We start from the raw sequence: 18246 nt of genomic DNA on the forward strand, positions 1-18246 counted from the left end.
ATCCCCTCCCCTCCAAGTTGCTACTGGACATGGTGTTTCAACACAACACTAGAAACCCTAATCAAGACAGGCAGTGGTGACAGTCTACCCCCACCTCCCACAAACCCCTGCATTCTCCATAGCTCCTGATGGCTTTCTGACTTTAAGTCATGAATAAATGTGTTAGACTTAGCTTATTGATTTCTTGACCCGGGCTTGGCTCTACAATACGTGTTCATGTCTGGTAGGGCAGGACACCTTACTCTGTCTCAGTTCTCTTGGATTCCCGCTAGAGACAGGGCCTGAGTCTAGAACCTTGTGGGTGCTATTTTATTTTTTTTTAGTTAACAAACCTTAAGGGATAGGAACCAGGCTGAAATGTGAGTTAGGGAAGGAAATAAAACCAGTTTCTCAGCGTGTTGTCAAGGGGCTACCATGGTAGGCGGCAGGAGAATGGTCTCACAGAGATCATCTGCAAGGCCTGTTCCGAGGTACCTGGAGATTGTCAGCCTGGAGGCTGAAAGAGTGGAGGCAGGCTCTGTGCCACGCTCTGCCGCCTTTCACACTTCCCAGCTGGGCTGGTGTGAGGGCTACGAGGGCCAGAGAGCTACTGACCTTCTGTGCATGCTCATTCAGTTCATTCAGAGCCCCCCACAAGGACCACCACCGTGTCCCTCCATCTCTTCCTCCATCACGAGGTTTTCGTTTGAGATCACTTTCCTTCCGTTAGACTTTCCTTCAGTGAGAGGCTGCTAGGGTGACACTTCCTAGACCCGCTGCTTCAGACTGTCTTGAAGTTGCCCTTGCTTTTAAAAGACATTTTTACTGCTTTTAAAATGACAAGAATCTCGGGCCTTTTTGTCTTTTTCTTTTTTAAAAATGTCCCTTTGGAAGCAATCTGATTTTCTTTTCAAGATTTCATTTTATTATCGTCGTGGTGTGTGTGTGTGTGTGTGTGTGTGTGTGTGTGTGTGTGTGTGTGTGTGTGTGTGTGTGTCTGGATTATCAAGCCCCCCGAGGGCACACATTGCTGTAATGTTCCGGTCTTTTGTCTCCTCTAGTGCTTGGTTTCCTTGGGGTTTGGTCTGGCAGTTGCTTTCCTGTCTTGACAGCTCTTGATGCTTTGGGGTGATGAGGTTTTTCATTGGGAGCACTTGATTGTGTTCATATGGATGGTTGGGTCAGCTAATGGGTTATATATACCATTACTGGGAATCAAAGGTCCCTTTAAATTTCGAGGTATCGTATTGTTGTTCTCACTAGGCACATAGGATGGATACAAATATTTTTCATGCTTTCCAAATGGGATCAATCGAGCCAAACCCCATGAAGGAGCCACAATAAGAATTTCTTAGTCAGTATTCACTAGTCTGATAACAGAGTGAAGACAAATGACCCCATTGCCTTTCCAGACAACTTGAGTACAGCGTTATAGCGTGTCACCAATCTCTGTCACTGGGTTTCATTACTGAACTCTGCTGTGACAGCCATCCAGTATGAATTAAAAGAATCGCATTTGACATTTTAATAAAAGGTAGAAACGCTACATTTACCAAGTAGCAGCTAGTGGGGATGTTCCCGCTAGAGATGAGCGGAAGGCACTCAACAGAGAAGGGTCAAATGAGCTTGCTATTCACTTGCTTCTGGAAATTGTGACCGACAGACAGCCCCAGTGGCTGGGGAGGGCTGATGAAAGCACTGGTCTCTTTCCCCGCTGATGTCAGTGGGAGCCATAGGCAGGGTCACAGAGTGGCTCTGAGTTTGCTCTTCTGCGCAGACACAGTCTGCTGAAATACGTTCTGTGGGAGGGATCCCGATTGTCAGGCACTTCGGGGGCTACGACAAGATGACTTTTTAATAATGCTTGCAGGGTGAGTTATGCGTTCTTTGAGGAAAACATATGTAAAATGTATGAGCTTTCTGATCTTTAGAATCTGGGAATGAAGTGTTTCTCTCTAGGCTCACACCGTACATGAACTTGAACTTGCCCAATCCAAAGACCAGAAATCTCTGGACCCTTGTGACCTTCTGCAAGCACCTTCTGTGGGCTGGTTATATCCAGATGTGGGCTTCATAAAAACAGGAGAATTCATGTGCAGGATTAACAGTTCTGGGTCATGCAATGCAGATACTTAGTTCCTCCTAAATTCCAGGTTTCTAGACATTGTAAGGTGTACCTGGTGCCCTTAACACAGGTTGATTGATCTTGGAATTTCATATAGTTCCAGTAAGGTATAAGTTTATTCTCTTCTAATTGATAATCATCTTCAACGTACTTGGAGATAGCAGTTCAGGTTATTCCTCTGAACTAGCAGTTCACTACTTTGGGTATGATGGCTGGCATGATAGATCAGAAAAAAACCCTGTGTCATTAAGTTCTGAGGAGAGCTGTAGGGGAACACACCCAGTGTTCTTTAGCCTCTCCATGTACAAACATGCATGCACAAACAACTGAGAGTGCAATTTTGAATCCAAGCAAAATAAAGAAAATTATTGTAAACTCATTTCAGCATAGGAAAAAGTATTTCCCCTCAGGTTAGAAAGTGCTACGAGTTATAAGAGATGCAAACGAGAATAGGTTAATGAAGGACCAATGTAAGAACTGAGAAAGGGGAATTAAGATACATTTGCTTAGATATTTCCCCCCCTCAAAGCCACTAAGAAATATTAGGCCAGGGCTAGCAAGATGGCTCAGAGGACAAAGGAGCCTGTTGCCAAGCCTGACGACTCAAATTTGATCCCCACATGATGTGAGAAGAGAACTGGCTGTGGCAAGTTGTCCTCCGAATGCCACATGCGATATACATGTATGTAGGTATACATGCCCAGACAATAAATGAATGAATGTAAAAAACCAAGAAATGGTTATTGCTAATCTAGCAGATGGTAGTTTTTGTATCTGCTGTTGATGATAAGATATGAAGAAGCTAGTGTTGGTTTGATATTTGGACCCAGAGAATTTTGAGTGTCAGTGAATGGTAGTTTCAATATCTCTTCATTGTGGTAGATTTTATTTTCAACAAAAATGATGTAAATTCACAAGACACTTAAAGAATAGGCGAGTGGTATGTGCGACTACGCCCATGTGTAGAAAACTGGTTTACACGCATGCTCTGACCTGACAGCTCCTTTCCTGGACGTGTATTCTGCTTGTCTTTCTTTGTGGAGAGGTATTTACAAAAATGTGTATGGCATTGTAATCCGTTGTGTGGAAACCACCCAAATGCCAACCAGTGGTAGAATATATGAATGGGCAAAGTACAGTGGACAATTACATGTAACTTACAGTGAGTACAGTCTAACTATATCCAACACACACACACACACACACACACGAATTAGGTATAGAAGCTAGACACAGACAGGAAAGTATGCACATTGGGTAGTTTCTTCCTTTTAAATATTAAGCACCAGGCTTAACTATTAGGCTCAGGGATGGATGTTTAAATCACGAAAGAGTGGACACTACAAGAGTGAGATTTCCTGCGGTTGGTAGAGAGAGCTTAGCATCAAGACGAGGCATTGCAGTGTTTTGTTTCTTCCTCTGGGTGACTATTAATAATATTAATAATTCATTGGGTTGTGCATTTGTGAGGTACTTTTCTTTTTAATAATATATTTGTTTATGCCTTTAAATTTTCATAGTTTTAATGCCTATTTATTCTTTGTATACGCCATATATGTATACAATGTCTAGTGACAATATCTACCCTTCACTTCTCTTTCAGACCCCATTACATCTGCCTCCAAACTGCAAGTCCTTGTTGACTTATACCCATGGAGTCCAACCTGTGACACCTATATGTGTCTGACTGAGTTCATCCACTGAAGTGTGGAGAACCTACCAGTGGCCACACTCCACATGACAAGTGACCCTTCCCTCCCTAGCTGCAGTCAGCTGCCTGTAGCTCCTCACTGAGGGGCGGGCTTTGGACACCGTCTTCCATCCAGGCTGCAATTGTTCACCAGTGTTAACTAGAGCTGCTATGTGTTCGTGTGTGCAGTCATGCCCAGACAGCATTGCATAGAGCTCTTCCCATTCTCCAGGGCTTACACTCTTTCTACTCCCTCTTCAGCAAAGTTTCTTTGAGCCTTGGGGGAAGATGGGTTGATATAGATGGCCCATCAATGGCTGAACACGCCATTATTTTTGGCCTTTTAAACTGAAAAGATATCTCTGCATTCATCATTAACATTTTGATAAGAAGCACCTCTTATGGATACAAACATAACTATTTAGAAGGCAGTTTGACAACATGGCCACTTTGAAGAGCAGCATGAATATATCCTTCTCTAGGGCCCATGACTTCCACAGCATTGGGTTTGGGCCATATGTACAGTACAGGCAAGCATCCCCTCCTATAGAGCAGGCATAGGGAACTGTAGAAGCTCAGGTGTCCCCAAATTAGCCCCCTACAAGCTGAAAGTCTAAGAAGGTGTGCTCTGGAAGCAGAATACTGGGCATCCAGTGGGATCCATTCCAGTGTACATCTGAAAGTCCGAAAACCAAAGGTGCCAGCGGGAAGAGAGGATTGGTATGCCAGGTCAGAGAGTGAGCCTGAGGGGGCAGGTGGATTCTTTCTCCACAAGATTTTTATTCAACTTAAGCCCTCAGTGTGTTAGGTGCTGCTCCCTTCCAGTGCTGGGCTTACAGGTCCTTGTCACCATGCTAGGGTTTTACACAGCTGCTGGGACCCAAACACAGAGCCTTATGGTCAAGCTACAGGTACTCTATGGACAGAGCCATCTGCCCAGTCCTAGAACTATATTTCTTATCATCATGGTATTAGCCATTAGATTATATGCATAAAATAAAAACACCAGAATGAAATCGATTACCTTATATGGTTAATTTAATAAAATACAAAATTTTAAAATGATGCAAATGAGGACACAGAGCACAGGAAGCAGGTGTGGCAGCTTCCTTTCTTCTTCCTGGAGTTACTTTCTTCCTATGCAACTTTTCCTTCGCTGTGTGACTTTCCCACTGGGTCAGGTCTAGAAGCTTACACAGTTTGAACAAGTTTTCAGCACTTGATATTGTCCTATGAAAAGGTAGTTCTTCTCTGTAATTTAACCTTGGAAAAGTTGCTTTTTCTTGTACATTCGAATCTCACTTTTCTCCCACGTGGGGTCAAATAAGAGGATTCCTTCTGAAAGTTCTCTCTTTGATCCACCTGAGATGCAAGAAATCACACATCCCGCAGAGACACGTTGTTTTCGAGAATTATTTCAAGGGGAAGAGAGCAGAGGCCAACACAAAACTGGTAACACGTGAAATAATCCAATTTTTAAAAAGATCAAACTGATAGAAAACCAAGAAGCTAAGCAGCTTTAGAGATGTCAGAATAGCAGATGAAGCAGGATTATAAAGTGAAAATTAATTTTTTTACTCAGTGAGTGCCCAAAGAACCCGCAACTCACAACAAATGTCATGTTGCATTGACTTCAGTATTTTCCACGTGACACTTTCCTGCTAACAGTATCCAGTATCACATCCCACTGTGGAATAGCCCCGCCCCCCCCCCCCCCACCGTGGTGGGAGCAGAGGCTGAAGATGTGTGATCATGGGTCAACTCTCACATTTACATCCAGCAAGCACGTGGAACAAAATTTTCTTCCCTTTAGATTTTCTTCTTGTTTTGGTTTTAACCAAACTGTCTAACAATGGTAGGGTCAAGAAGAATTATATGCCAGGTTCTGAGAAAAGAGTACTTTACAAATGCTATCACACTTAATCTTTTTAATAATTACCTGAGGTAGCTAGGTCATTTCCAAAATGGTGCTCATTTACCTGGAATCCTGATATTGATGTACAGATGTGATCTTTCCCGCAGTGAAATGGTATCATCTTCGTGGTCAGTAGATATGTAAATGATTGGGTACCGGTCAGATTGAAAATGACATTGTATTTATGCTTCTGTGTGACCTCCTACATTGCTTCCTTTGGTTCTAGCCAGTGTCTGTGCTTTGGGGGACCCTCGTGCAGTCCCAATGAGAGGCCTTATGAGTCAGCCATCTTGGATTTTCCAACCCTAGTGAAGCCTTCAGATTATGCAGCCTGAGAGCCGTCCTTGACTACAACATCACAAGAGAAACCCATGTCAAAATCACTCAAACTTCTACAAAACCTTTTAGATCACCGAGACTTGGGCATTGGTGATAAACCTAGTTAAGAGTAATGTAAGAGTATTGTTTGGTCCTGTGTCTGGGAGCAGTCTTTTATGTGGCAGCTGGTAGCTATTGGTGTGGATTCTGTTGTCATTGTCCTCACCAGGGTCCAAGGAGATTACCTGCCAGGTTTAAGGACTCCGGGAACTTTGGGCCTAGTAGAAATGAGATTTCATCAGGAATTTGGTTTATCATTGGTAACAGTTATTTTTTTATTTCTGAAAAGAACAAAATAACTTCTAACTAGGGAGAAGCATTTTTGCCAAAGCTTCTGTTTGTTAAAATGTGCTAAAAGGGTGTATGGGCTAGTGAAATATAACATAAATGTGGAAATGCAGTGCTTGACACCAAAGATGTTTCAAATTTGTTTACACTCCATATATTTCTCACTGGCAAGAAGGGATATTTTAACATTTCTGAGATTTAATTTGGGAGGAAATTTACCATTTTCTGTTTCTCTTTTTCTGAGAAGATATGGGGTTTGGAAATGAAGGATGATAAAGGAAAGGCAGAAGGCAATGCTCTCTGAGGCAGTTAGGACGAAAGAGTAGTCACAGAGATGACGGATGAAGGCGTGATTATGGTGATCATGATGGTTATTAATGTGACAAGCACACTGCCGCTTAGCATCTGGAGACATTCACCAATTTAATAACACACATCATGAAGTTCTGCTTTCCCAGGCGGCCATCCACTCTGATACTGAACTCTTGTAGACTCGACTCTATCAAGAGTTCCTAGGAGTGAAGAGAATATAACGCCCTGTAGAAAATGGCTTTTGTGCTTAAGAGCCTCTATCCTCGACCATCACACACACACACACACACACACACACACACACACACACAAAAAAAAAAAAAACCACAAACAAACCAGAATCCAGTGGTACAATTATACAAAGGCGGAGCTCCAGTAGAAAATCCCAAATCCCAGTTCCTAAGGGTTAGTTGGGAATACGTTTTCCCACTTCTGCATTATTCTCTGAAAAGAAGCTATTAAGTCACAGAAAGTGAGCACTTACTCAACCTGAACTCAGATAGAAATGCTAGGAGTCGAAAGTTGACATTTAAGTTAAGAAAGACAAAGCAAAAGGTTGAAATGTTTACTCTGAGAGATGGCTGGGCCTTATGAACATTCTTTGAGTGGGTACAATTTAATACCCATCCAGTGGGAAAGTTGTCTACCGAACCCCTTCTAGGTGCCAGTGTTATGTGGTCCCCAGAGTCAGGGAGCATGTATTCCAGAGCCATAGACACAGCCATAAGCAAATAAATTCAATACAGTGCAGTTAGTAATTTCCTTTAGTGCCTGTAATAATCGAAGTATATGCAGGACAGATTAATTTGCACTCTTTAAATCTACCAAGGAAAGACTTTCTTCCCGAGATCTTTGGAGGTGGCTTTTATAGGATAACTTGAAGTTTGCTGGGTAGATGGGAATATGGCTATGAAAGGAAATAATTGATCTGATATAAAAGTATTTTACCAGTTAATCACCACAGTCAACTTGACCAGATTCAGATTCTCCTGGGAGGCCCACTCTGGGCATGTCTATGAAGGTGCTCTGAGAGAGAATTCACTCACGTTTAGTGTGAGCTGTACAGCACCATGGGATGTGATCCTGGTCTGAAGGAGAAAAAGCAGGTAGATACCCAAAGGCCCGCTCTGCTTTCTCGGCTGCCAACACAATGTAAATGTAAGCATCTATCTTGCAGGCACAGCTACTGGCCGCCCCTACCGCCATGCCTTCCTAATCATGATAGACTGCATCCCTTTAGACCATGAACTAAAATAAGGCTGCTTTCCTATAAGGTGTCACTTATCAGGTTTTGGTAACAGCAACAACATGAATAAATGACAAAAGAAACTCATATGAAAAGTTGCTGTGATAAACCTGACCACCCCTGATGCCACCACCGGCCTCAGATACAAGATGCAGAGCGGGGTTTGCAGTTTGCTCTGCGGCGTTTGGTTTTCCTTTGGGTCCGGCTTTCCCTTGCTGTTGCTCTAATGCTCCTTGGTTCTCGGGCCTTTGGAACAGGTTTGTAAGAGGCATGTGGAGAGTCTGGAGCTGTAGGCTAGAGAAGCCCCAGAATGCCAGAGTAGAGGTCAATAGGCCATTGGGGAGGAGTTGAGAAGACCAGAATTCTGAAAGGAGCGTGGACTGTGCTGGCCTGGCTCATGGAGTTTCAGAGGGGAACAAAGATTTATTAGAAACTGTGCTAGAGAGATTTATGTAACATCCTGGCATACAATATTTGGCATTGCTCTGCCCACGCCAGGAGATCTTTCCTGAGGCTGAATTCAAAAGGAATAGATTGAGTTGTTTAGTGGAGATTTCCAGACAGTGATGTGGTTACTCCTCATTGCTCATAGCCAAACCTACAGTGACCCAGCGGAAAGAGATCAAAAATGCGCTGTTCAGTGAGAAAAGGTGCACGGGTGAGTTTAAGGTTGTAAATAAGGTAGGTGTAGTAAAGACAGCTGTCATTTTTAAAGAGATAGGTGACTCTAAAGAGGACTTTGGTGGCTGGGACAATAGGAAAGCTGCCTTGAAGTTAAAGCCACATCTGTGAAAGCTCCCAACAATGAAAAAGAGAATGCATTCGAAGGGATAGGCGGAAGTGGGGATGCTGTGAATGGTTTCCCTGCTCAAAGGCAACTACCACCTATGGAGCCTTTTCCCCAGGCTCAGCTGTGAAGGCAAACAGAAGCCCCTGATGTGCTAGAAGAGGGCTAGGCTATGCCTTGATCCAGCAGCAGAATCTGACAGTGCCAATGCTGCATGGGAGAGTTGGGACGCCACGCAGGCTTGCATCACTCAGGCTTGCATCACGCAGGCTTGCTCCAAGGTCCCAGAAAGCCACCAGCACTTGGCAGTCCAAGGAGAGCATGGAGAGGGGCAGATCCAGGAGAGAGGCCGGCCTGGAGTGGAGGAGATAATGATGGAGCCCCAACGATACCACCGCTGGCCTCAGATACGAGATGCAGAGCAGGGTTTGGAATTTGCTCTGTGCCGTTTGGTTTTTCACTGGGTCCAGCTTTCCCTTGCTGTTGCCCTAACGCTCCTTTAGATGGGAATGTTTACCTGCCACTCGGTATTAGGAGTATTTACCTTGTTTTCATGTGATGCACCTGTGTCCACTCGCACAGCACTGGGATTGCAGGTGTGTGCCATCGTGCCTGCTGTTTATTTATTTGTTTCTTTGTTTAATTTTTTATGTGGTTTCTGGAGATTAAGCTCAGGCCCCATGCTTGTAGAACACACACTTCAGTGACTCAGCCATTCCCCCACCTGCGGTGGTTTGATAATTTTGGCTCCCACAGGTCCATGTATTTGAATGCTTAGTCACCAGGAAGTGACACTTTTTGAAGATTATAAGGGTTTGGAGATGTTGTTGAAGGAAGTGTGTCACTGGGGGTGAGCTTTAAAGTCTCAGTCTCTCTCTCTCTCCTCTCTCTCTCTCTCTCTCTCTCTCTCTCTCTCTCTCTCTCTCTCTCTCTCTCTCTCCAAGCAGTTTACTACTTGACTATGCTGTTCTTGTTTCCCATAACTTTTCGTACATTCTGATTTTAGCCTAACTGTATTCTTAAAGGAGGTCTTGTCCATCCACCCGCCTCTTTCCGGCTGCCTGGCTGGAAAGTCTCAAGCTTAGTTAGAACTAGGTCCAGGCTTTTTTAACAGTAGCTTCTCAGTGGTGTTGTGGAATACAGGAAGCTGCATATCTATCTACCTGCGCAGGAGTCTTTCACTGTTAAGATTGCCCCCCAAGTCTTTGACACCATCCTGCCAGCCTTTGATAGTTTCCTTGTATGGTAGAATAGAATGTTCCAGGTTCATCTCACAATGTGCGCTCCCAACTTCAAATGAACCATTTCTCCTAGAAGCAATGGGTCCTTTTGGAGGCACTTAATGGCATTTCACACTCTCAGTCTGTGGACTGTCATTTCTGCTGGTGTTCCATTGCTCCAGTGGGCAGTTTATTATGAAGGGAAAGCCACCATGGGCTTTCAATTGGAAAGTCAGCCAATGAGCTCTCCAGGACTGGTCAGTAACTCAAGGCTATAATATATGCTTAGCATGCATGTGCTCCGAACTTGGTCCTCAGCACCCGAAATATTTTTATATGAAGAGATATAGAGCTTTCTAATGTAAGAACTTTTCACAGTTTGTTATTCTTATGGTGAGATAACTTGGTTCAGAACAATGCTGACATAAAATACTTCTTTTTAAAGTACCACTAATGACAATAAACAGCTATCAGGTAGATGGTAAGATTTCTGGGCTGCCTTCTATGTTTTCCTAGCAAATCCCCCCCAAAATAGAACAATCCAGAGATAGTTCTAAGGTCGGCCAGAGTTGTTTTCTCTTGAGTTTGTAACACCAGCTTGCTATACAGAAAGGTTCATTTGCTTTTGGTTCGTTTTCAATTTTTAAGAATTGATTTTCCTCTCTCTGTTTCTCACTGGTATGTAAAACCTTTTCACGGCTCAGAGGCCCATGATGGGAATGTGTTCTATGCAGCCTTCTGCCCTTTCTGCCCTACCATGCCCTGCAAATCTCTCTGTAGATCACCAGCATCATTGTTTTGTATATGATCTCATATCTTAATCAATATATCATTCAGATAGATTCCTAGAATAGAGGTGCTGGGCACATGTACATGCATATACACAAAACCTGAGATACACGTACATACATAGTGTTGGCCATATTAGTAATACAAAAACATAATACATAAATTTAGACTTTTGTAGCCATAACACCATTTTAACTTCGTTACTACAATTATTGTGTAAGCAGAAATGATAGGGTTAGTTTCTTCCATAGTCTTAATTCTTGCTGTTCATTAATAAGAGGGTTTTATTTGTGTTTTCTCCCTTTTTTCTTTTTTCTTAATCATTTTATTAGTTTACATTTCAAATGATATCTCCCTTTCCTGTTACCCCTCCCCAAACCCCACTCCATTACCCCTTCTCCCCCCTCCCCCTTGCCTCTACGAGGGTGCTCCTCTACCCACTCCCCCACTTCCCCCCTCACACCCTAGCGTTCCCCTACACTGGGTCATGGAGCCTCAACAAGACCAAGGGCCTCCCCTCCCGTTGATGTCAAATAAGGCCATCCTCTGCTACATGTGTATGTGGAGCCATGGATCCCTCCGTGTATATTGTGGTGACAAGGTCTCACGCTGTAGCCTGGTTTGACCTGGTGTTCACTGTGATCCAGTCTGGTCCCACCCTCACAGAACTCTCCCTGCCTCAGCTCCCAGTGAACTGGCACTGAAGGTGGGAGCTAACACATCCAACTCAGAAAGTTTTAAATTTTTTCTGAGATTTGCTTTTAATTTTGAGTTTTATCGCATTATAACTGGAACATTTATCAATTATAACATCTGTAGATTGTGGAACCTACTGCCATTTTTATTCCCTAATATATGATCAAAACTTTTGTGACTGTTTTCTTTGCCCCTGAAAGAGGATATTTTATATCATTGAGATGTATCATTTGATCTGCATCCCTGAAACTAACAAATTATATTGTTACAAATCTGATAAAAACCACTTATAGTTTTCCCAGGTAATATACCTCTTCCTGCAAGTAGAGTATCAAAAATCTGTAATTTGTGCTTATATGTCTCTGTACAGCTCCTGTGATTTCTGCTTTTATTGATAAACGTTTTTGCATTATTTCATAAATAACTATCGCCACCTTCATTACATCTTTGTTTTTAAGTATGAAGCATGACTTTTAGCACTGTTTGAGTTGATTTAGTCCTTTAAATACATTCTACTCGTAAGGGAGAGATGTAATCCCTACTTCGAATCAACAATGGATATATACGGTGTTAGATCTCACTATGGTATCTCTGCTTGTTTTGTTTTGTTTTGTTTTTTATTGCTTCTGGTAATGTTACTTCTCAAAACCAGAATGCCCCTCACTGAATAAATCCTGAGGGATGTTCAGGCTAATGAAAGACACTCATGAACCGCTAAGAAGAATGAAAGGTTTATTACCTACACAACGGAGCTCCCTCACGTCGGAGCTCCCTGGGAGAGCTGTGCAGTCCGTAAGCCTTTATGGCCCAGTGGTTCCCTTTATATTAAATCCTTTATAATGTCTCTATTATTTAGCTATGGCTGCATAACAAAGTGCCCCAGTAGTAGTTTACAACAGCGGTTATTTATTTTCCTCCCAGTTCTCATCTTAAGAATCTGAGTGGGGACACTCCCAGATGCCTCCTATCTGGGGCCCTCTCGTGCAGCTCCAGGCATGTAGGTACCTGGGCTCAACTCTGTCTAGAAACCATTTTCAACCCATTCAGCATCTGGCAGTGGGCCTCAGAAGACCCATTTTAAAGCACAGTCACACATTGCTGTAAGCATAGGCTCTTCTCTGTATGGTTTTCTATGTAGGTTTCTGGAGACAGAGTCAGAGATGGAGACAGAGTCAGAAATGGAGACAGAGAGACACAGAAACAGAGACACAAAGAGACAGATAGAGTTAGAGACATACAGAGAGAGTCAGAGACAGAGACGGGGGGGGGGAAGAAAGGAGAGAGGGAGGGAAGGAGGGAGGGAGGGAAGGAGGGAGGGAGGAAGGGAGGGAGGCCCACGGTGAACCTGCAGAGCTTTATAATCTAAACCTCAGCATAGCACCCACCACTTAGACTATATTATGTCCTCAGAAGTGCCTAAGCATAGCTTGTGTTCAGAGAGAGAAGTGATACAAATACAGAAATTCCAGGAAACAGATATTACTGACATCAGTCCTATAGGCTTTCCATAATGATCCTCAGTACCGACTGGCTGGTTTGATGCCTGCCTATGACGTATGCAGCACTTGATGGCCTTAGGCTACCTCTTGCTTTGTGTTTCCTCTTTCATTCTTAACTTCTGTTCTGTTTACTTTTTTAGAAAATGTCTACATACTAGGTCTGGAATCAACTTCATTTTGTCTAATAAATCTTCTTTGTGTGTGTATGTATGTGTGTGTGTATGTATGAATATATATGTATGTACGTATGTATGAATATATGTATGTATGTATGAATATATGTATGTATGTATATATGAATGCATGTATGTATATATGAATGTATGTACATATGTATGTATGTATGTATGTATGTATATATGTATATTCAGTTTATTAGCACTGTTCCTTTAGAACCCTGACTAATACAGAAGGGATCCTGCCTGAAAGCTTCCCTGGGTTTTTCCATGATCAAATATTTTTCTGAATCCTCAATAATTTAAGAACTTGCTTCATGTAAAATCTTTGCCTTGCTTTAAAAAAAAAACAAAAAAACTGTGAGGGGTTTCCCCAATTGTTCTCCCTTCCCTCTAGTCCTTCAGCACTTGCTCTGGGCTCTGGGCTCTGGGCTCCCTCTCAGAGCCACTGCCACCTCTCTCCACCTGCCACTGACCTCACCTGCCATGAAGAACTGCTCTCTGACACAAGACCCAGGCGACCTCTGGCTCTGGGCACCTGGGGATAAAGATGGCTTGGGGGACTGAAAGAGACACAGTGGAGATGCTTCCACCGAAGACCCGAGAGCAAACATCTCAAAAGAGTAGAACTGGGTAGCGTTGGCACTGTCTTGAGCAGTCACATAAAGGAAAACAGCATCATGTAAGAGATATAGAATGATTGCACAAAAATCACTCAAAGGCATACTTGAAGGACAGAGACTGGAAAGAATAAAATCTTTTCTGATGGGGCCTTCAGAATTTTAATAACTACCAGCTTTCTTATTGGTGATAATTTGGATCCAGACAGCACAGCTGTTCTCTGAGACTACCATGAGCATGTTTGATCCCATCATAATTTCCTTTAAGAGTGGCCTAGAGATGGAAAACATGCTAACAAGTTGGACAATTACCTCGCATCTATCACCTGTCGTCATAACTGGCTGCTGCCTGTCATCCCCACAATGCCAGGACTGGAGAAAAATGGGACTGATGTCATTTTGAGCTCTTCGTATATTTTGACCATAATTTGTTTAGAGCAGAGCCATTGTTTTTTATGTTTTGTTTTGTCTTATTTTGTTTTGTTTGGGGGAAAAAAGCATGTTACATAGGCTGTGTGAAAGTGAATGAACTAATAAACAGACAAAGATGATGGCTCACTGATGTCTTAGTGAATAAGTCACTCTAAGGAAGTCTGGTGACTACATTAGACTACTGGACTAACACACACAAAGGAGCTCTGAGTGTGTGTCTTTATCAAGACTAATTACTGAAGGAGCAGGCGAAATCCATCAAAGAACTGAATGACCACCTAACCAGCTTGCACAAGATGTGAGTCCCCAAATCTGGTATGACAGAGGATCTTGTTGACAAGCACAGCCTGGGACAGACAAAGTAATCACAAGAGCTAAGCTGATGTCCCCAAAGGTGTGAAGACAAAGGGAGAGGGATTATAGCATGTGGATTTGGAGATGGCATGTGCTTAGTGACTTTTAAATCTTTCCTTGTTCTCTTTCCCTCCCTCCCTCCCTCTCTCCCTCCCTTCCTTCTGCCTGTCTCTGTCCAGCTGTGTCGATCAGAAGCCTCATGTTTAATCTACTGGTAGAGTTGATTGTCATGAGGGGGAACTTTCAACTTAGTCAAGCAGCACACGACACAGGGTCCTCAGCGAGCAGCATCTGTTTATCTTGTTTGGAAGTTAATCGTGGTAAACTGAGGAAGCAGCTTGTGTGCCCATGTCCTTTCTGAGCTGAAATGTCCAGGGTTGGCCTGAAATGAGTAGGAACACATCTGGTCAAATGGAATACAACTCCTTGTTTAATGTGTTTTTGTTCCAAGCATTTGATATAAAGTTTTAAAGATGATTTTCTAAGCTTTCCCACGTATGACAAAGCTATAAATAATGTATGAGCTGGAGCTGGAGAGAGATTGCTCAGTGGTTAGGGACAACAGGTATTCTTCTGTAGGACTCAGGTTCAGATCCGGTACCTACATGGTAGCTAATAACCATCTGCGACTCCAGTTCCAGGGGATCCAAGGCCCTGTTTTACCCTCTGTGGACACTGCATGGATATGGTGCACAGATATACATCCAGGCAAAACACCATAACATGTTAAAAAAATTATATGACCCATATGCAGGAAGTAACAGCTATCTACCCTGAACTCCTTATCCTTAGGTGACCAAAGGAAATATTTCAAACAGACAAACAAAAAGCTCGAGGAGTCAATGGGGGCCGTGCATCGGAAGATGGCCAAAGTGATCTCAGGACTGCACAGCAAAGTCTTACCACCCATGAGCCCGAAGGTGGTCACAGAGGAGGAAGTGAACCGGATGGTAATGTACCATAGAGTTTCTACCTAAGATGCTTAGCGCAGTATCCTTGCAATGATGCTGTTTTAGTTCTTCCAGAATATCAGAGAATCGCTGATTGATATCATGCCAGCCTCTATCATGTTGGAGCGCATTAAACGCCTCCCACAGCCAGAGAAGTTCTTATTTTGCATATGTACTTCACAGGCCAGGGTTGCATTGGGTAATCAATGACAATAAGAGTTTCTGTCTTAGTCCATTTTCTGTGCCTGTAGCAGAAAGTTAGAAACCGGACACCTTGGAAAGGGTTGTTTTGTCTTGCGGTTGTAGAACTTGGGGAGTCCGGTGCTGAGTAGCTCCATCTGGTAATGGCTCCATGCCCAAAGCACCCACATGTGGAGAGAAGGGAGCTAAACTCCAAAAGAAGCATTCGTTTATCCACTAGCTCTGACACACGACCTTGCAGGGGCACACCCAAATCATGGAACTGTGTGAATAAGCTTACTAAACCTCTCTGGCTAGTAGGTAGAGCCCCTGGAACTGCCATTCAGTTACAGTCAAATGACAGATTCCCACAAGATTCATCATGATAATATGTCACCTGTGCATTGGCAAGAATTTTTTTTAATATAATTTTTAGGACATAGAATATTTGAAAAAAAAAGGGGGGTCTAAGAAGATGCATAGTAGTTTTCTTTTAAAATAAAGATTTCTAACATGAAAACAGTGATGCGCTAGGAACTGGATTATGAACCACATGCTGTAGAAACCAGTTACAAAAATGGCCTGATGCTGGCAATGACACTCCCTACGCTTTAAACCAGAGCTCTAGTTACATTCTAATTAGGAAAATGAGCTCAGTCATTGCTGCTTGTGGTGGCTGCTGGCACATATCCATGTAAGGCTTTTTGTTCTTCAGATTTTGTTTGTATTTAAACCACACTATTGCTACTACCTCTCGGTAACCCGGTTATTCTCATCTGTGTTCCAGTCAAAGAGAAGTTAAAGCCAAGTTGAAAGCTATGTTAGAAATGAGTGTGTTCAGTTCCCGAGTTCGGGCGTTATTGAAGAGTTCTAGACTCCAACCCAAACGAGCTGAGTTATGTGCCCTGACCTGTTAATAATCAGTCAGTCTTGGCTTCCACTCTGCTTACGATCGATCACACCCTTCCTCGCGTGAAAACTAGGCCTGGAACAACAAGAACTTTCTAGAACAACAACCAGTGCATAACAATGACAGGTGTGGGGTAGCTAATCTCCGCTGGGCTAGTTTTATTTATGTGACAAATTACACATATTTTTCTCATACAATTGGTAAGTATTGAAGCATCTGATTCAGGTGTGTGAACGTGATTGGCTGCAAGATCCAGACCCGACAGAGCTTACTTCTGAACATGTCACACGTTTCTAAATGATTGGATCCTATCTCTATCTCTAATTAGAAAAATTAACCCAGTCATGATGTAGTCGAGTTAAGCACCCTGGCGCTAGGCTTGTCTGACCTGTTTGTTGACCTGTTGGTTCAGAAGCAGTCATCTAATGTCTGGGGGTGGATCGGTTCTTTTTTCCTTTTAATGTGTGGGGATATATATATATATATATATATATATATATATATATATATATATATATAATATCTTTTTAGTTTTGTTTTTTTTCTTTGGATAGATTCCTGTGCAGTTCCTTGACTCATTTTTCTCTAGGGTTCCATTGTGTGCTTCCTTCAAAACCAAAAGAGATGTGCTAGTATATGTCACTTTCCGTTGCTGTTCAAAGACCTCAGGAGTGCATGGGATTTCTCTTGTATAATTTAGTTACCGTCAATATTTTATAAGGGGAACTCAGTGGCATCCCACAATTATCCTGAAAGCTGGACACACAAATTATTCATTGCTGGTGCTTAGGGGAACACTTCCTCAGCTTAACCGTGTTTGAACGGGGCTCTTATTTGCATTCTAGCTGACACCCTCAGAGTTCCTGAAGGAGATGTCCCTCACCACGGAGCAGAAATTGGCAAGTACAAGAATTATATGCCGACCACAGATCACCGAACTCTTAGATATGGGAGAAACAACACATCAAAAGGTACATCAAAGGCTGGAGAGATGGCTCTCTGGTTAAGAGGGATTGCAGCTCTTGTAGAGGACCCAGGTTCAGTTCCCAGCACCCACCATGTCAGGCAGCTCCCAACTGACTGTAACTTCAGTTCCAGGAGATCTAATGCCCTCTTCTGGCCTCTGCAGGCATTGCACCCCCGTATACACATGATTAAAAACCAAAATACAGTCTTTTTAAAAATCACATCAAGCTGAACATAGACCATATATCAGTGTCCAGAACAATAGATGCGAAGTAGAAAGTAGTGTTTCTGGGCTAGCCAATCCCATCCTGGGTTGCTTCCCTTCCTATCTGTTGGTCTCTATGACACAGCAGTAAAGTCGTTATACTTAATGAAAGCAAACCTTTCTTAAAATCACTTTTGACTAATTCTTCTCCCTACTTAGTTACTTCTGATCAGTATTTGATACAGTTGTTTACAGGCTGAGTAACTCCGAGGTCTGTGTCCCCCGAGTTCAGTTAGGTTATGTCCTTTGCTTCACAAGCCATCCTTCCTTATCTGGTCTGCCCATGAGTAAAGAAGGGAGAGAGGCAAAGAGCACCTGCTGCCTGGCTTTGGCCCGTTTCCAAGAAACGTTCAGACTGAAAAACAGGGATGTTTCATCTTTTTGTATTTTAGTGTTAGGCTATATGTTCTCACCTTTAGGGGCAAATAGTTATTTAAAAGAAGGAGGAGGAGGAGGAGGAGGAGGAGGA

The 18246-nt window shown here is 42.9% G+C and overlaps 1 protein-coding gene across 1 annotated transcript in view; it reads left to right on the plus strand.

The window, feature by feature from the left end:
• The window catches only part of Hydin (HYDIN axonemal central pair apparatus protein), a 347979-nt gene that overhangs the window by 15973 nt on the left and 313760 nt on the right, over nucleotides 1-18246 (plus strand). Inside the window, 2 exon segments of the mRNA XM_021220225.1 lie at nucleotides 15299-15456; nucleotides 17392-17517. Of these exon segments, the coding sequence (XP_021075884.1) occupies nucleotides 15299-15456; nucleotides 17392-17517 (284 nt within the window).

The sequence above is a fragment of the Mus pahari genome, chromosome 20 (assembly GCF_900095145.1).
Source record: "Mus pahari chromosome 20, PAHARI_EIJ_v1.1, whole genome shotgun sequence".
Classification (NCBI taxonomy): Eukaryota; Metazoa; Chordata; class Mammalia; order Rodentia; family Muridae; genus Mus; species Mus pahari.